The sequence below is a fragment of the Ictalurus punctatus genome, chromosome 10 (genome assembly GCF_001660625.3).
Source record: "Ictalurus punctatus breed USDA103 chromosome 10, Coco_2.0, whole genome shotgun sequence".
NCBI classification, from domain to species: domain Eukaryota; kingdom Metazoa; phylum Chordata; class Actinopteri; order Siluriformes; family Ictaluridae; genus Ictalurus; species Ictalurus punctatus.
Window position 1 is genome coordinate 3,127,262 of NC_030425.2, and position 20,759 is coordinate 3,148,020.

General features: G+C 39.3%; 1 protein-coding gene across 4 annotated transcripts in view; it reads right to left on the reverse strand.

Annotated features, from left to right (window-relative positions):
- Positions 1-240: 240 nt before the first annotated feature.
- The window catches only part of ccdc50a (coiled-coil domain containing 50a), a 28,100-nt gene continuing 7,581 nt past the window's right edge, over positions 241-20,759 (reverse strand). The window contains exons 2-12 of one of the 4 annotated variants that reach the window (XM_017477694.3): positions 11,403-11,465; positions 10,749-10,878; positions 9,615-9,705; positions 8,623-8,725; positions 4,291-5,136; positions 3,753-3,877; positions 3,624-3,668; positions 3,302-3,397; positions 2,687-2,766; positions 2,470-2,573; positions 241-1,628 (exon numbers count right to left, since the gene is read on the reverse strand). In XM_017477694.3, coding sequence (XP_017333183.1) covers positions 1,609-1,628; positions 2,470-2,573; positions 2,687-2,766; positions 3,302-3,397; positions 3,624-3,668; positions 3,753-3,877; positions 4,291-5,136; positions 8,623-8,725; positions 9,615-9,705; positions 10,749-10,878; positions 11,403-11,465 — 1,703 coding nt within the window. In that variant the 3' untranslated portion in view covers positions 241-1,608. The remainder of the gene's footprint in view (positions 1,629-2,469; positions 2,574-2,686; positions 2,767-3,301; positions 3,398-3,623; positions 3,669-3,752; positions 3,878-4,290; positions 5,137-8,622; positions 8,726-9,614; positions 9,706-10,748; positions 10,879-11,402; positions 11,466-20,759) is intronic. The other 3 variants (XM_017477695.3, XM_017477697.3, XM_047158248.2) reach the window with 3 other exon arrangements.

Sequence of the window (20,759 nt, forward strand, 5' to 3'; positions counted from 1 at the left end):
ACACTGTCTACCCTCTTCCACATACATGAGTTCAAGACACCCACAATTCCTGATGTCGCTGAGATTGATAGTGAAAAGGGTGTATGCCCCTCCCCCACGGACAGCACTCTGACAATAGGGCGAGCGCTTTTCAGTAGCCAAAATGGGACGTTTTTAATCAGTCGACAGCTTTCCCAATAATACAGACACATGAAGTTAAACATATTTTAGATTAACAAAACGCACACACACACAAAAATCTTACTTAAATCCATTTATTTCTTATTTAAATCATACTTGGCCAGTGTTACTATGAAATAATGTGCAAGATACAAACGTTCATGGTTGATCACAAGACATACAGCATTTGATTGTAGAACAAATAGTTATAGTCACAGCCTTTTCTGAGCATGAATTTAACCATTGAATAAACAAATGGACGTTTTTTTTTTTTATTATTATTGCCTCTTAAAATCTTGGTATATAAATCAGATTCCTTGCTCTGTGAAATATGAGCTGATGACAGTAGTTAAAGCAAAGTCACTTTTCAGCAAGCATTTTATTATAGTCCCGAAATGATAATCTAGCAACAAACAGCTAATCACTTTACATTCAGTGAAAAACATGAATGCAATACCATTTATTTCTGGCAGATAAAGAGCAGGCGAGGCATCTCCACTAATCCATGGACCACCTTATATCTTACTATGTAGAATCATCACTTAAATGTACATACTGGCAAATAAATTGGTTCAACAAAGAAAAACTGTTGAATAATACTTAGTAACTTCACTTCAGTATAGTAGCTTTTTCAGTCCTTCAATGATAGATAAGTGATGTTTTCATGTTTATGAATACAAGACAGAGGCATATAGTACTGGCAACTGAACTGAATAGTAGAGGCACTAATACTGTACCAAAGGAATTTAACTTGTGTTTGTCTTTCAGTTCCACACAGGGAAACATGTAGTCCAAATAACTGTGTTGTACATTTCCCTGAATAAATGCAGATAGACTGAGATCATTTTGTACTGAAAACAACCTGACACATGGCGTAATGAGCAGGAAATACTCTCTGCTGTTCTGGGTTTATTGTTGCATTTGTCTTTGCAAATATAAATGCCATGCTCAGTTGAATTCAAGGTTGCGACCAAAAAAACAAAACACCAACAACACGCAAGACACACACCTGCTGGTGTGAAAAGGAAGTGTACATCAGTTGTCAATGTACTGGCATGGCTAATGTGTGTACAGTATGTGGCAGTAAAGACATTTACTCATTACAACACTGATATCACAATGTAATATCTAGAAAAGTAAATTATATGATCTTCATGTTCATTTTTACAAAACATAAATTAAAAATAAATTAAAAAAAATCTGTCATTGTTGTCAGAAAATTCTTCAAACATGCACAAGAAATGGGTGCTTAATCCTCGTGCACACAGAGCTATGACGATGGGTGTGTGCATTCAAAAGTCTGGACTTGGTGGTTTATATGAGATCAGCGCAAAAACAGACCCAGCAACATCCCCCTAGCAGTATACAGCAATCTTCAAAAAGTGAAGAAAAAACAAAACAAAAACAGAAGTACAGCACAAATCATGACGTGACAGCAAGGGCCTCGAGTCACTGTCTATAGTAGGCACCTGTAGGGACAAAGACGTATGCAGGATTATGAACATATACTATATACATTTCCTTTGAAACATGAAAACATGTTCTTCCCTTTAATACACTGCAAGTTCTTTTAAACATTATGATTGTTAATCCATCATTTTTTAAAATTAATTGATTATGTGAAATTACATACACCAGACATTTATTCAAAAATATTTAGTTGCAACATTTCAATCGACTACTACTACTACTACAGAGCTCTTAACTATGTTTAATTAAATAACATGTCATTAACTTCAATACAACATTACTGACATTTATCAGATAATCTGTCACAGCATGAACAAATTAGATATCCTATAAATATTTTACTGGTACTTCACACTTTAAAAAAATAAAATAAAAATTTTAATAAATAAGAACTACATGTCCTATCTGCATTTCGGTGTGTGTGTGGAATCGACTCTAAAGCTTTGGGGTTTGACTCTTAGTTTTCAATGCCTAGAATCAATGAATCAAAACATCCTTCATGATATGAGCTTTTAATGATTCGCTTGAGACCATGTTCAATTTCAACTCATCGAGTTGTCATACAAAGTACTAACCTTGATGACTCCCATGATTAATGATGATGTTTTTTCTAGATAATGGTAATTATTACAACTGACCACTGCAGCCCTACAATTAACTGAAGATTTGGTCACAGAACATGCCTGAATCTTCTTCCAAACTAACGCAGAGATGGGACCTAACACTGCCCTGGTTCTCCTTGACACTCATCTGTCAACCCTTCCACAATTACTCCATACCACTTCCACCCAAAAAGGTGTGGGTCTACATTTGCAAAACAGCCAACGTATATGTACAAACCTTTATAAGCAGCCTCGGGTCTGGAAGGCGGGCGAGGGGTGTAGTTGTCTGAATAAGCATAACTGGAGTCAACATTCACATAGTTATGGATATGTGGTGGAGGTCTGAAAATGAAGACATGTGAGGAAAGACATAAATTAAGAATTGGAGTGTGACAGTGTGGGTTTGCAATACTAACAATATTATTGAATCCCCATTCCATACACACGTTCGATACCTGGATGATTTGGGATTCCGAGCTTTTTGGTAGTCATACTCGTCTCGTGTTCGTGGTCGGGCCATTTCCTCCTCCGTGGGCTAAGGAAAACATAAAAGAAAACACATGGGTGGTGATATGGCAAAATCCCAATTATATGTCTGTCTACACTTACAGGCTACTTTAACAGCCTGCTGCTTCATGCAGTTATCGAGACAGGCAATCACGTGGTAGCAGAGCAATGCATAAAATCATGCAGATACAGGTCAAGAGCTTCAGTGAATGCTCACTTTGAACAAAAGTAACTGGACAGGTGAAGTTCACAGCACTGACAATCAACAGCTGCATTCACACCATTCGGGGCAAACGTTAGGGACAGTTGTGCGTGAAAATCCCAGAACAGCAATTTCTGAAAAACTTAAACCAGCCCATCTGAGACCAAAACCGAGATCACATTTTCTCCCATGCTGATGAACATTAACTGAAGCTCTTGACCTGTATCTGCATGATTTTATACATTAGGCTGCCACATGACTGGCCAATTGGAAAATTGTACGAATGCACAAAGGTACAGGTACTCCTATTAAAGTGGCGAGTGAATATATACTGTATCTAGTACTGTGCCACTGGAATTACCCTGGGGTCTCCCTCGGCTCGTCTATGCTGTCTCTCTTTCTCTCTAGACTTCTTGTACCCCCTTTCCTCTTCCTCCATGAATTGTCGAGCTATTTCCTTTCAGAGAAAAACTGTGTATTATTTACACAATGAATGACACTTACAATTAACAGCACTGAAGAGGTATTTCAACTAAAAATGACACTATGGCAAACAGGGAATGGAAACATAGCTTCTCTGGCCAAGACAACTTTCTTTGGTAAAGGTTTTATTTGACCGATTTAATCCTTAATATACTTGGACTAATGACAGATGGGTTTAAGAAGTGAAAACACCTACTAACCTCATCTTGTGCAACTTGAGCGGCACGTTTGTCAAGTTTACTCGCCTGTATAATGGAGAAACACATTAATGAATGACAGCTGTGGAAATCAAAATTTTCCATTTATATAAAAAAAAGTGGCATGGGTACCAAGAGCTCCTCTTCCTGTAGCCTGCGTGCCACCTCCAAGTCTCTGAGCTCCTGGGTTCGCAGGTCTATCTGAGACAAACCATGTATTGCTTCCCTCACCCCGTACTCCTCCTGTACGTTTCGTCCTACAGAGAGCACCAGAGAGCCAAGTTCATAACAAGTCCAGCATGTTATAAAGATCAATTTATAGATTAGGGTTTATATGAGCAGTGATGATTGATCAGAAGAAAGGTTTGATTTGAATCACAAATCCATTTGACAAACACATGGTGCCAGGAGGGAAAAAAAAAACTTTAAGATTCTGGACAAGCTTAGCTACCATTCAGGTTGCAATATGGATTTGTGCCATGTAATGAAAGAAAAGAAATCATATGCACAGTTATATATTGGTCAGAGGATTCACCCAATAAGCCACAGGGAAGAGAGTCTAGAAAAAGACTCAGATTATAGAGTGATTCAAAGCCCCTCCACCAGTTCACCCAACAAAGGGCCAGCGAAGAAGCATAACACAGTGAAACACAAGGGCCCTTGCGCATACCTCTATGCCCCAGGGTTTGCCCTTTATGGTGACTTCTAGATCTGGGCTCCTCAAACACCTCATCATTGCTGTGAAGCCTCTGCCTGTTGCTGTAGTCTGCATTCTCCACTCTTTCTTCTGAACAACGTGTACGGGAAGACGGATGATCCAACTCTTGGCCTTTGCTTCTGTCCCTACTCCAATGTCTTTCCTCATCCCTTTCTCTCTCCCTACGTCCACGTTTGTCTATTTCCAAGTCCACATCTAAATCTCTGCTTCTGTGTCTATGGCCATTTTGTCCCATATCCACTTCTTTGTGCCTGAGCCTGTCTCTACTGGGGTCCCTATTCAGCTTATCTTGACTTTTGTCTCTGTATTGTGCCTTATCTCCTTTTCTCCTTCTTTCTCTTCCTTTCTCTTGATCTCGATCTTTTCTCCTTGTCCTGTCCCTGTCAGATGGGTCATCTCTATGTGCTCGCTCCTTCATGGTCAACGCCAGGTCCTGGTTGTAACGTGGTTCTGCTTCTGTGTATTTGTTTCTTCCAGCCAAGCATTCCTCTGGATATTTAGTCCTTACCTCTGAGAGGTGGTGCTCAGGTGCTTGCCTTCTTGCCCTGCCTTCATTTTTCCCTCGATTCTGTTCAGATTTATGACGCTCGTAGACTCTGTAGTGATCACCTTCAACGGGGTCATCTTCAGGGTACCTGTTTTGATTGTCATGACTGTCCAGTCGTCTATTTTGTTCAAATTTTTGAGGCCAGTGATCTGGAGATCGACCTCGACTTACGTCTCGGTGCCTTTCTCTGCCAGACACTGCCAAGTCAGAACCTGAGTATTCCACATAAGGGTCTGAAGGGGGTCGGGAGGCTGGTTTGGAGCATATGTAGGGAAGACAGAAGTAACATAAAAGAACTGGTCATCATTCTAATTCTAATGTGCAGAGTAGCAACAGTATGCTATGTAGATTCATGTAAAAAAAAAAAAAAAAAAAAAAAAAAAAAAAAATTTATATATATATATATATATATATATATATTTACTGAATGTAAAGTGCACAGTCTCTGAATTTCTGTTTACTTGTGAAGAAACTACGGGAATAAATGCTCTGCAGGTGCAATAAATATCCAGGATAATGTTTCACATTTGAATAATAAGCCTAATATCTAAATAGTTGAATTATGCTCATACAATAAATTTGTGCTGAAGAAGTCACTGGAAGTTAAAAGGATGCTGACTGCAAAATGCTTGAGAACCCTTTGAGGAACATGAATATGATTGTGTATATATATATATATATATATATATATATATATATATATATATATATATATATATATATATATATATATATATATACACATATACACACACACACACACACACACACAAAATCCCGATTCTGAAAAAATTGGGTCAGTATGGGAAATGCTAATAAAAACAAAGAGGAGTGATGTGTAAATGTACTTGTTTTTAAACAAAAAACATATATAAAGACAAGGTATTTGATGTTTTACCTAATTACCTGCATAGTTTTTTTTTTTTTTGAAGATAAACGTTTATTTTTTAATTGATGCATGCAACACATTCCAAAAAAGTTGTGATGGGGCAATTAGGTGTAATAACTATGTGACAAGTTGAAATAAGAAGGTGATGTAAACAGGTGAGGGAATCATCTAATCATAGTATGTAAGGAACTTCCAAAAATGCCTAGTCCTTCAAGAGTAAGGATGGGTCGAGGCTCGCCAATCTGCCAACAGATGCGTCGGAGAATAATCCAACACTTAGAGAAGAACATTCCCCAAAGACAAATCGATAGGATTTTGGGCATTTCACCTTCTACAGTTACAATATAATGAAAAGATTCAAGGAATCAATTCTGAATGCGAGTGATCTCCGATCCCTCAGATGTCACTGTCTTAAAAACCGTCATGAGTCTGGAGATCCTGACATGGGCTCAGGATTACTTTGGTAAACCTTTGTCAGCCGACACCATTCGCCGCTGCATCCACAGATGCAAGCTAAGGCTTTACTCTGCAATGTAGAAGCCGTACATCAACACTGTCCAGAAGCGCCGCCGACTTCTCTGGGCTCGGTCTCATCTGAGATGGACAGTAGCACAGGGGAACTGTGTTTTGTGGTCGAACGAGTCAACATTTCAAAGAGTTTGCGGCCAGTAGTTCAGTGGTGGCTTGACGGTTAAGGCTGAGGGTTACTGTGTGGAAGGTCGGGAGTTCAAGCCTCAGAATTGTGTTCAAGCCTCAGGCTGTGACTGTCGGGACCTTGAAAAGGACCATAACCCTCTCTGCTCCAGGTGTGCCATATCATGGCTGACCCTGTGCTCTCACCCTAACCTCCTAATATATTTGAGATATGCGAAGAAAAAAAAGAATTTCACTGAGCTGTAATGTGTATATTTGACCAGTAAAGACTCATTATCATTAAAACAGCTGTTGTGTTCTCCAGGCTGAAGTAGATAAGGACCATCCAAGCTGTTATCAGCATCAGGTCCAAAAGCCAGCATCTGTCATGGTATGGATGTGTGTCAGTGCCCAAGGCATAGTTAATTTTGCACATATGTGAGGGCACCATTAATGCAGAAAGATATGTACACATTTTGGAGCAACATATGTTGGCATCCAGAGCAGGACAACGCCAAACCACATTCTGCTGGGATTACAAGAGCATGGTTGTGTAAGCAGAGAGTGCGGGTGCTAGCATGGCCTGCCTGCAGTCCTGACTTGTCTCTGATTGAGAATGTGTGGTGCATATAAACCTGTGTTATGTTTGCAAGTGTTTGATATCCACGAGAGCAGAGTATTTTTGTGAATGTATTTAACAAAAGATCAAAAGATAAACATCATTTAAACAATAAACATCATTTAAACAATAACGACACAGTTGGACACAGAATCAGCAGCATCGGTCCTGGACACGGCCTGTATAAAACACTGAACTATTTGAATGTCTGTTTTTTATATACCAAATCAAGTAGATACTGTTATAATCAGTGAGAGAGAGCCAGGTAAGTTAATGCTTTGGATGAACTGCCTTCAGTGAAACTCCCATGCAACTAAAAACTAGCCAACAGTAAAGCTAACAAGCTCGTGAGAGTTTATTAGACAGAAAAACAAGTCAGCGAAGGCACTCTTGACCATGCTTTTTTTTTTGAGGCCCCAGATGCATAAATCAGCAACTGTAAACTTTTCAATGCTGTTTATCTATTTTCATAGGTAAAGAAGCTGCAAATGTTCTCACTAAAAAAAATCCTCAACACCCCATTATGCCTGTCTTTTAAATGTCTCGTAAATTTGATGAAACTCCACAGTGCTACTCTCATGCATTTTGCTTATCTACTCTACATTTCTGCATACTACGGCAATGGTTCATATGGGTGTAGGCCTGGCATTAAGTCTTCAAATGCAATTACACACAAACAAGGCAAGAACAAACAAATATCAATGTAGGTGTACAAGAGCAGCCCAGATGAGAGGGTGGAGTCAGGTGAGTAATGGATGAAATCTTGCTTTTCCAGTTTCGTGTTTATCACAGAGAGCAGTAAATCTCAAAGGCTGAGACAGCCATGTACTCGGTTCATAGAAAGAACAGTAGTGAACACAGTGGCTGTTCACAAAAGAGTCTTTACGACTAACTACTGCTCACCTAACCTGAACCTCTTAATGTTTTTATACCAAATCAGTCAGCTTTTGTAGAAGCTAAATCTTTTCTTTGTTTTTAACAGTGTGATTTACAGACCTGGCAACCCCCAAGAGAAAAATGTGTAGACCTGTGGGGTTTGAATGGCACTACATTGTCAGTACAGTCTTTTCATAAAACACGTGTCTAAGGTAGAAACTGGAGTGTGCGTATGTACGGGGTCATACAGTAACCACCAGGCTCTTGGGAGGAAACGTTGTTAAACACTTGTCTTATTTAAGTTAACATGCAAAGTTTACATGCAGCAGTGTGGAAAAGTTTACAGTAGTAAATTTAACTTTCTTCCTCTTTTATCGGGAAAAAGATATGACAACTAGTCTAAGATATCGTATGTTATGTATTTATATCGTGGGTAAAAATGTTTAATAAATCCTACCTAGAAAATTCACAAACATCTACAACAACTTCCAAATATCTCTTACAAGAGCACAAGAGGAATATACTTTTCATTTTCAATGCAGTCAAACCCTGCACAGATCATAACTACTCTCTCTCTCACACACACACACACACACACACACACACACACACACACACACACACACACACACACACACACACACACACACACACTCTCTCTCTCACATACACTCACAGGCCCACATTTCTCCACTGTTTACTCATTCTCAAAGTACACACCTCCTTTGTCTTCATAGTACTGCTCTTCCAGTTTGGCCTCCAGCTGTTTCTGCCTCTTCCGTTCCTCTTTCATCTCTCGCTCCTGCAGCTTACGAGCAATGGCCTACACACACACACACACACACACACACACACACAAACACACAACGCTTATATTTGGATTTAAGCAGTTTTTTTTTTCCATACTCAGGACCAGACTCGTTTGAGCCCAGAGTTCAGTACGACTGGTGAAGTGTGAATGCTGTTTCTGAGCCCAGGAGCAATCCAGAGATATTGATCCCTGGTCTTCTTGAAAGCAGTACTCTGGGGTTCACTTTGCTGCATGCAAAGGAACGTGACTGATTCAATTTGTTACGTTTCTTCCTCTTTTTACTTTAGTGATGCTGGCAAAAGGTTACTGATATATAAAACCAGACCTTCATTTGACTGCAGCACTGGAATTAGCTCACCTTTGTGGTACGAGTGCTTGTATTTAGAGAATCACAAAACACCCCCATCCCCCCCAAACACAACTCGTGTTTGCCTGCATGCCTATAAAATGCAAGACTGGCTCTTCGTTTGCAGTATTCCTGCATGATGCAGACATGCAGAATTCAATAAGGACCTGTTTTCTTGACTTCCACTGAATCAGAGCCACACGATGTTGTTGTGGAACTAGAGGAGGTGGATGGACTGAGAAATCGGTCCATTTTTACTGCTGAACTCCTACGCTAGTTCAGCGTGTCAGGACAGCAAAATAGACTAAAATAGCACTTTTAATTTATATGTAGTTTGTTTGATTCGCAGTCACGTTTTAGAATAGTGGGACAGAAAATGTGTCTTCATCTCTCATGACCCCATTTGTAAATGCATGGGGTCGCGACCTTTCTCTGTAAGTTTACAGGCCTTAAAACAGTGATATTTTTTTCCTGTAGGAAAAAAAAAGGGCAAAAAACAGAAAAAACGTGTGTGACATGTCCCTGGTAATCAGTCACAGATCCTTTGGTTCGAACCTCATCCTTAGCCTCCTGTTGCTTCTGCTTCTCAGCCTGCCGGACCAGCTGCTCCTGAATCTCTTGAGCTATTTCGTTGTCAGTGCGTTCACTACAGGCAAAAAAAAAAAAAATAGAAATACAAACATGAAGTGCCGTGAAGCATAGACCAGTGCTTTAAGAATTGCAGTTAAATTGAGTTAGATAATAATGAAAGTCTCTGTCAGGCTCCCGCAGCACTGACTGTAGACCTGCCACCCCTGAAGATGAATAACACGTAGTCGCTCCAGGGGAGGGTGGGGGCTGCAGAACACACATTTCCGATACAGTCCAAAATGCAGTGAGCATATATACTGGGCTTTATAGAAACTGCTTGTCTGTTTTAGCTAAAATGTAAACGTTAGAGAAATTTACATGCAGGAAAGTAGAATCGTTTACAGAAGAAATAATTCAAACGATATTATATACAGCAATTAACAAGAAAGTGTGCACGTAAACTTTTCTAATATCTACAGATGAGTGGAAGATTTTTTTTTTGCCTGATGTGCTTGATGGTTACTGAAAACTACTGCTGTGGGTTGGCCGCACCGTTTGAGGGCATCTGGGCTGAAAGGTGCAGGACAGCAAACAGAATATTTAATCTTTTTCTAATGATCATTACTATTAATAAAATTAAAAATGAAATAAAAATGATCTGCATAGTTAGAGTTGACACTTCATGAATGAAAGTTTTTTCCTTTTTTTCTTGTTAGACTGGAAAAGTGAAAAGAGAAAGACATCTTTCAGTGGCATCCTAATAATTATAGTTGGGTTCTCACATTAGATTTGTTTTTCCCTTGAAAGACGTCCCCGGCTTTCTGGCACAGTAAATGGAATAAAATAAAATCTATTACTGTGTGTTTGACTTATCTAATGTGAAATGGGAGAAGGGGGCAGGGCTTCCAGGGCATCAGGTAATGTCCGAGAATTCACAGCAACTGTGCAAATGATTCCAGATTCAATAGGACTCCGTTTTTATTGAGTGACTTTATTGTTGAGTTCCTAATCAAAATGCATCAAGGTTGGCAGGTCTAGTACTGGCTGTGCAGTCACTGATAGAAGTCTAATTACAGTTCTGTCCCTGTCGTTATATTCATGTATTTCTGGGCTACTCACATGTCTTGGTGCTGTTTTTGGCTTTGGGCTTTGGCCCGCTGGTCCTCTTCTTCTTGGAGACGCTTGGCCACCCGGAGATCCTCCTGCACCAGACGACTCTTGTGGATGTTGGAGGCCAGGTGGCTCTCAACTAGAGTAAGCAAGAACAGGGAAAAAGGTAACAAACAACACTTTTACCTAAAAAATGTTTTGTTCATCTCTTCACTGTGCTCCATATTCTCACAAAGATTTATTTAAATTGGGTTGGGGTGTGGCGCATTTGAACACGCCTTGAACACTACTGGCTGTGGTGTAAATGAGACATGCAGTTCGACCCAATGTCATTCTGACATCCTGTTTCAGAAGGACTGTGTGTCAGTATGTGGAATCAAATCACAACTAAGCCTGGGGACTTTACGGCTCTTTTATGAGAATGGTGGAATGGAGTACTAATTTAGCAGTAGGATTAATGTGATTGTCTTGTAATAACCAGATTTACAGTAACACATTTAGTAAAAAAAATAAAATGAATCCTGTTGAACTGGCTTAGCTACATTCAAACCAACTGAATCTTCAGACTCTTCAGTCACATGGGTATACCAAAGCTGTCATTAAATTTTTTTTTTTCTAATACATGTTCTAATAAAATTTCTTGTGATATACCAGCATACTTACTTTCTTGTTCTTGAAGGTTGTGGGCCAGACAGTGATCCTCCAGCACTGCAAAATCACGACACACTATGGAAAAATACACACCACACAAAAGGATCGTTAAGGTGTGCCCAGATTTGCTCTGCTTTATCATGGAGCAGTATTTACGCAATCACATGTTGGCCTACATAACCATTTTAGAGTTTAAAACAATTGAGCAATCCAAACAAACAGATCAACAGCAGGTTCGCTATACTTCCACTTTGGTAAATAATTATCCACAAGTCTGATTAGATGGCCTGATGGTTTAAAAAATGCAGTCTGTAAAACACAGGGGGGAAAATGTAATTAACAGTGCATAAAATGTACATGCGCCTTTACTTTCTGTTGAAGTGAACTGGTGTAAATGAGAGAATGGATGACGGAGCTCTCTCTGCTTCGTCCTGTAACCCCCCACAGTAAAATCACCAAACAAGTGAAACAAGTAAAGTTAGACCATCTACTCCACCCTCCAAATTAAGCCCTGACAACTGCTAATCCTGTTATGCTAACCGCTGCCACAATGAAAGCTACAGCCATTCTGAATCTGCGGCGCTACAATAATTTTACATTTTAATGGGTAATGGTGCTTCCCGATATGCAGCACGTAGTCCGTATGAATAGAACTAGACTTGTGATTTTCCATTTTAAAATCATGGTAAATGACCGTCCAAAATGAAGAGGAAAATTTCCACCATGTCACCAGATGTAAAGTCAGGAACTGTGGGAATCACAAAAACTGCAGTAATGCGCAGTAAACAGTTTGTTAAAAAAAACAACTAACACTACATTTACAGTAATAATTCATTTACAAAGGGTTTCTGTCCACATGGCCGACATTTTTTACTGACATTTCACTTAATCTGTTGCTGCAAAATGACTGTCAGGTTTGATAATATAATATAATATAATATAATATAATATAATATAATACAATATAATTGGAGTAAGTTTTTACTGGATGTCATTGGTGTGTAATATCATGTAGAGGTGAATAAATTGTTAATAAACTCTGGTGTATTTACCTCCTCAGTGTGTTTCTCTTGGTAGATGAACACAGCAGTGGTACTCAAGTCTGGACCAAAACAAGTGGTTTGAGTGCAGTGAGAAAGCAGTCCGAACCTGAACTGACTCGACTGCAAGAAGTGAACCAAACATGTTGTGTTTTGGATTTTTGTTTTGTTTGGTTTTTAGATGTGAGCTGCTGAATTGAGCCACAGGACAGAGCTATGGCTCTGCAGAAATACAGCATGTTCTAGATTAGGGCTGGGCAATAGTGCAAAAAAAAAAAAAAAAACCTCAATTTTTTAAAAACTTTATGAACGACTATCGCTTGATTTCGGTTTTTTTTTAATCTTACATAATGCAAGTATAATTACACTGTATCAATGTAATTTTTTTCAGAGTTTTTTTTAGAATGGACTTTGGAAGATGTAGATGTTCAAAAATAGTAACAGCACCATCTATAGCAAACAGTGCAAACAATGTTTTTTTTTTTTTTTTTTTAATAAAGAATATTTAAAGTTTTTACTATTTGCTATAGATGGTGCTGTTACTACTTTTGCACAACGTCATGCACCCTTCTTTCTCGACAGAGTAAACGGGGGCCATGTGTTTCATGACATGAAATGCCACCGTAACTGAGAACTCAACTTGGGTTAATCTTCTCAAATCCGAGTTCCTTTGAGTGACCTCAAATCAACATGGCTGTGCACAGCATCAGAAATAAACAAACTAAAACTTCTTACCTTTAAATGACTTGTATTATACAGGGCGGTGAAAAAGTATTTGCTCCAGCCTGATTACTTCTGTTTTCGTGTCTATCTCATACTAAATAGTTTCAGATCTTCAAATGAAATACAAAATAAAACAAAGGCAACCTGAGCAAACTCACAATACAGTTTTTATTATTATTATTATTATTTTATTGAAGCAAAAATAAAAGTTAGCCAACACTTATCACCCATGTGAAAAACCTGTTTACGCTCCAGCATCTCAATTGGTTCAAATCAGGACTTTGACTAGGCCACTCCAAAACTTTCATTTTGCTTTCTCTTTTTGAGTCATTCAGAGGTGGATTTACTCCTACGCGTTTGATCATTGTCTTGCTGCAAAATCCAGTTGCTCTTCAGTCTCAACTAACGGACTGAAGACCGGATATCCTCTGTTAGGATTTTCTGGTAGAGAGCAGAATTCATGTTTCCCTCAATTATTGTAAGTTGTCCAGGCCCTGAAGCAGCAAAGCATCCCCACACCATCACATTTCCACCACCATGCTCAATCGTAGGTATGATGTTCTTTTTGTGGAATTCTGTGTTCGGTTTACGCCAGATGTAACGGGACCCCGGTCTTCCAACGGGGATGTTGGAAGTCCACAGAATGTATCAGTCCACAGAACATTCTCCTAAAAAGGTTTGAGGATCATCAAGGTGTTTTGGCAAAATTCAGACGAGCCTTAATGTTCTTCTGGGTTAGCAGTACGGCTGTCATGATAGCTACTTTTTGTTGTGCGATATATTATCCCAAAATTAACTGCGATAAACTATATTATTGTCATTTTATTCCACTGACTATATAATGAGAATATGACCAGATCTGCTGCCAGATCTATTTTTAACTGTTAGGCAGGTTCCGAGAAAGGAACACCAACAGGTTTCCTTTGTGGGACTTAAGGCAGGATCTTTCTGAGCTAGTGCTTGTTGCACAAATGCACATGTATTTTTGTGCTAACTTCCCTTTTAGAAGAAATCTTCTATGGTTATCATGCCACCACATCCATGTATCAGAAGATGCATCAAGTGCTTCTTCCTGGAGGAACTTGGTCAGCTACACATCAGCCTGCACTCTTTTTGCTACCGATGCCCAAGTCTGTTGACTTGTAAGTTTGGTTCATCTGTACTGGAGAAGGTCACACAGCCTCTTCTTGGTTGCTGGAGGTTCAGATTCAGATCCTTCATTTCCCCCTGCAGCTTTAACACAGCTCTCACCACTGGCAATTCTTCCTCGTTCATGTCTATTTGTTCTCGCAAGAGCTTTTCTTTGACATCATCCATGACCTCTGCATCCTCCATGGTACCACGATACCTTGTATCCAAGATGGTGGCCTTTGTCAGAAGGTTTTGGATTTCAGATGGGCTGTATTTGTCAGTACCCTGCACGTGTTTGCCTTTATGTTTGCTGTCAGTGCAGTGCCATTGTGGTCTGGTGACAAAAGTTCACCTTTTAATAAGTTCCGACACAAGCTTTACTGAGGACACAGTGACACATCCGTGAAATCAGCCACTGGCTTCATTGCTGCATTAATGGATTCCAACACAGAATGTGGGTTGAGGTGGCCATTTTTTCGATCTTCAACCAGGACACGTCTTATGGCTGGCAGTTGCTTCAGCACCCTCTCTATCATTTTTTGCTCGGTGCCCCATCATGTGGCGACATCCTGTGGAAACGATAACATTGTTTTTATATTCATTAATTCGTCTATACTAACATTATTCAACAAATACTACTCTTTAAATTTCCTTTATTTAATCACAAATAATTGTACATGGTTATATTATAATCTAACAAATTATTTAATACATACATACAAACTGGCCCCATAAGACCCATTAAGTTTATATTAACCCTTTAAATATTTTGTGTTGTATAATAACATGTTATCATCACTCACCAGTACTAGATTGTGTTGGGGGACATTGTTTTCAGTCTGTGCCTTCCTCAGGTCTCTCTTCTTGAGCCTGCTCAGGTGGAAGGTGTTGACAAGATTCCTACAAAGTCCCATGGCATGTGCTGTGAGATCCTGGTCACTGTCTAGTCCATGAGAAACAGCCAAATGGAGGTTGTGGCCAAAGCAACTGAGCCATGGCCAGCCATGGCTGCGTATTGCAGCCACAATGTTAGCACCATTGTCTGTAGTGATAGAGGCCATTTTGCACTCATGCAATTCCCAGTCTGCTAAATCTGACTGAAGGGCTTCAGCAAGTACATCAGCAGTGTGGTTCTGGGGTATGTATCTGGTCTCTAAACACTTTGACTGCAGCCCAGTCAGCAGTTATGTAGTGTGTGGTCATGCTCATGTATGGGATCATATTTGATCTTGACCACATCTCTGTAATGGCAGAGTAAAAGGAGATGTCATATCTCCTTCAGAATGTCATCTATTACTTTGTTGTACATGGATGGAATGGCAGTTTGGGAGATTTGTTTGTCATAAGTTTGCAGCATATTTTTAAATGCTGGTTTTAGACCGTGTTTAATCTCTTTGGCGATACAGCGAGTGAGCATGCGCCATTTCGCGTGGTCACGTTTATATTTGTACTGCCAGGAAAAGGCATCTGTAACAGATAACTAACTGACTGGAAGACCCAGCTGCAGGTGTTGTTCCCAGATTGAAAAACTGGGTGGGATGGTTATGTTTTCAGTGAGATTTTAGGTTAGTTGTGTTTCCTCTTTTTGTTGCCACTGTTTTTAAACAAAGTTGAAATACCAGCTTGTTTACGTTAATCGGCTCTCCTCTCTCATGCGGCTTTAAAACCAAGTCCATTGGGACTTAATCTTCCTAACTGGCTGTAGTTGTCATGAAACACTATATAACACAGTGGGTTCACGCCTTCTCTTCACCTGTCGCTGTCCTCCCTCTCTCCATCTCTCTCTCTCTCTCGCTCTGTGTGTGTGTGTGTGTGTTTGTGTGTGTGGAGACACTCCCTGAGCCCTGCCTCCGCCAGACAGAGCAGACAAGATGCCAGGGGTGATCGACTAAAATGCTGGTGACATTCATTTTTATGTAAAAAATATTATATTCACTATTTTCAATCATTAAAAATGATCAATTGCAACATATTGCGTCACCAAAAATTATCGAGCACATTTCCATACATCGTGCGATAAGTCGATATATTGACTATTGTGACAGGCCTAGTTAGCAGTGGTTTCCTCCTCTCCAATCTTCCATGGATGCCATTTTTGCCCAGTGTCTTTCTGATAGTCGAGTCATGAACCTTTATTGATGCAAGAGAGGCCTGTTGTCCTTGGGTCTTTTGTGACGTGCTGGATGAGTAGTCACTGTGCTCTTGGAGGAATTTTGGAAGTTCGACCACTTCTGGGAAGGTTCACTACTGTGCCGAGTTTTTCCATTTGGAGATAACGGCTCTCAATGTGGTCATTTGGAGTCCCAGAGCCTTAGAAATAGCTTTGTAACCCTTCCCAGACTGATGTATTTCAATCACATTATTCTTCATCATTTCTGGAATTTATTTCATCTTTGGTATAGTGTGTTACTGGGTAAGCTCTTTTAACCAACTTCATGCAGTTGTAAAAGTTATATGTAAGTGTTGATTTGATTGAACAGGGCTTGCAGTAATCAGGTCTGTTTGCGTTTACTCCAGCTGAACCCCATTATGAATGCCGTTTCATAGACTTGGGGAATTAGTAACTATGGGGGCAAATACATTTTCACACAGGCCCAGTTGGTATTAGATAATTATGTTGCTTCAATAAATAACATTATCATTTAAAAACTGTATTTAGTGTTTACTCTGGTTGCCTTTGTTTCATCTTAGATTTTGTTTTCATTTCTGAAACAATTTAGTATGAGATATACACAAAACCCAGGAGAAATCAAACACAACACTGTATATACACGTATTAGCTTTAGATTAATCAACATACCAACATATTCGTTTGGTAAATCTAAAACACTGACTATACAGTTTGCTGTTTGAGCAAAAAAAAATACAGATCACTCATCCGTGTTAGCTGCCTAGCCTGTTGCTAACAAAATATGCACGTCTGGGCGTCAACTGTTGAACGTGCCGAGGTTGAAAATAATGTAATTCTGAAAACGAATTACTGCTTAGGATGTAATGCGGCATTATATTTTACATAAACTTGTTCATCTGACTTTTCAAACCTGTACCAATTCCATATCTCTGAAGTGAGATTTGAAGCTTTCGTTGCTACGAGCTCAGTCCTCGGCAAAGTGCTGCCTGTTTATCTTGGTGTTTTTTGTTTTTGTAATCTATACGCACAGTGTTTGGGAGAAGCACGGGCTGTAGGAATTGTTTACCAAGTTAAGAAAGCTGTGAATTTCCTTCATATTGGTTGAAACTTTTAAATAGCATTTATGGATTTTGTAATATTTGATGAAGAAGGTTTCTTTAAATTTGTTTTCTGTTTATTTCAAAGCCAGAAACCAGACCAGATCTGAAAATAAACAAAACAAAAGTAAATCCTGTTGGATTCCCCACATCATTCTGAGACTCTAATGTTTCAATGTTGTGTACTCGATTTTAATTGGCTCTTAGTATCAACAGGTAGAAATCAACACCAATGGCGTTGACGGCGATGCCTCCACCACCAAGTCTAGTCCTTCTGGTGACTAATTTGTACACTCCAAAAACATTAAAATATACTTGAAACAGGAAGGCATCTATTAAAGAGAAACTATTTCATACATCTGACCTTGCTGTGACCTTGACCTTGTTTGGATCAATTACAAAATCGAATTAGTGTGTCTGATTGATACAATGATTAAGCTATATAAATCCTACAAACATTCAACCACTCGTTCTTGAGATATTGTGCTCGTGATTGCAAAAACTCAGACGGACTCAGCGATGATGGATAGACAACATCTACTGGCAGAGGCGTAAAAACAGGAGAGGCTCATGCAGGCAGCTCCAGTACAGGTTTTCAACCAGACATGACTGGAATAAATGATTAACAGTAAAAAATAAATGTCAATGAACTTAAAATACAGAGGATATTTCATAAGCTAGCAGTCATGGTGATGATGACAAGGGAACAGTAACAGAGCCAAATCAGAAAATGTGTTGTGTTGTCTGTAGAACGTGGCTATCTATCTATTAATATTGATAAGAGAGAATAGTCGACTTCAGGAGGACCCAAGTGGACCACTCACCACTGCTCATCAACAGAACAACTGTGGAGAGGGACAAACGCTCCAAGTTTCTTGGTGTGCACATGATGGAGGACCTCTCCTGGACTCGCCACACCACCTGCCTAGCCAAGAAGGCCCTCCACTTCCTGCGGAGGCTGAAGAGAGCCAAACTCCCCCCTCCCATCCTCACCTCCTTCTACAGAGGGACGATAGAGAGCGTCCTGACCAGCTGTCTCACCATGTGTTACAGAAACCGCACAGCCTCCGACCGCAAGACCCTATAGCGAATTGTGATTCACATGATTTGATCATGTTTTCAAACCCCTGAATAAAGTAGAACTTTCACTCAAACTGGGGATCGATCCCAGGCTGTTTGCAACCTCACGAGATTTCATAATATAATTAATTTTTGTTAATACTACATGAATTGACCATGTTGACTCGACATAATTCAATCCAGTAATTAGAAACTTACATTTTCTATAAGTAATGAAATCACGCTTTGATAAGAAACATAATAGCCGTATAGAAACTATACGTAATATATTCTGACCAACCACATGTTCCATTTTTTCAGCGTAGTTGGCAGAGATCCAATGGAGATAAAAAGTTTACACACCCCTGTTAAAATGGCAGGTTTTTATGAAGAACAAGAATGACACCCAGATAAATCATGTCAGATCATTTCTCACCTTTAATGTGCACGTATACAAATAGCGTGAGACCCTGTACATGCTTTGTCAGCTCTTTGCGGACCATGGCTTCAGCAGTCAGACAAAACCAAGATGATGTCGAGAAAATCTTACAGAAACAGCTGGTGTTTATTTTGGGGTTAATCAGAATAATTACATTGATGACAGCTGTATGATAGGTACTTATGAACAGGAGATTGAATGTGATTGGTTTATTCTGAACACAACCACATCCAAGTTCACTGTAACTCTTATCTTCCGATTTCCCCCTAAAATGTTTCAGATAGTTTTTTTTTTACACAGGGGTGTGCAGACTTTTTATATCCCCAGTATCATCCATATGTTCAAAAATCTGATAATTCCAACGTGCCATATTTACTCTTATTCTGTGTTAATTTTACAGATATGTATAGAAATGTAACCAATTAAAGGTAATGACAGTGGAGAAATATACTGAGTAGTTTCTCCTGGATTTTGCGATCGCTGAAATTAATGCGAAATCAATGAAACGCCGCAATATTCAGAGAGCTCGCAATTTCTCTAAATTACCACAAATTTTCCACAGATTTGGGCCAGGACGCGTCATGTGTGATTGCAATTTGGCCACGAAAAAACAGCACAAAAAAAACGTCACAAATTGCATTGCAAAAATTTTAAAAATCCACAACTAAATCAGGGAAAGTGAGGGAAAAACTCCCTAAGATTATATGAGGAAGAAACCTTGAGAGGAACCGGACTCAGAAGGGAACCCGTCCTCATCTGGGGAACAACGGATAGTGTGAAAGTAAAAGAAAGTTCGTAATGGTTTTATATGAAGTCTGTTTGTTGAACTAGTCCACTGTTCACTAAAGGAAACCTGAGTGTAAAACTGTATGTGGTAATTGCAGTCCCAAGGCCATCGCTGCAACCACAGCGAGAACGTCCATGTGGAATATGTTGGGAGAAATTGTTTCAAGTGACTCTCAAAGTAAAAAAGCAATACTTTTTTAAAATATTTCAATATATATATAATCCTGTCACAAATCCCTTGTCTAAGACAAAAATTGTAGTGTGGGTATACAGTATATGTGGGGTTTTACAGAAATCACATGGCGTTCATGAGATTGAAGGGAAGGGGGCAGGGCATCCAGCTGTTGTTGGAGTTCAAAATCTACGCGGAACATTTCAGATGTCAAATGTCTCCATCAGAAATTTGAAGAGAAAATAACAGTTCTTTGATAACCCGTTCTAGCGTAGTCTGATGTTAAGCTGCCTTTAAAAATAAAAGTTAGCAGGTCTGTTAAGATAATATATACGCCACTGGATTTCATGGCAGTGAAATATCAGGTAGAGATGGCTTAACTGTTAGAATATTAATCCCATGTCAACAACAGAACAAACCCAAATATATGTAAATGTCTGGCAGCCTGTGATTACTGCTTCGAAAACCCAAGCCTCCTTGTTGCCTGCACTCGAATGATCTCTGCTTACCGTAACATCAGTGGGGAAAGAATCGATGAGTAATTCACTCAGATCTGTTTCCTTCATTTCTTTTATTAAATGTCTATTTATTAAACCATTCATACATTTAAAACTTCACCTTGTGTAAGCGTTCTTCTCTGTTTTCATAATGATGTGATGGAGAAACAGCATTCCAGACATTTTGACAGCCACTATCTGATTACAAACTGATCTACGGTGTGTAACTATAGAAAAATCTGATCCAATGATAAGAATAACACACTTGTCTAGTGAGGTTTATGGCATCTTTAG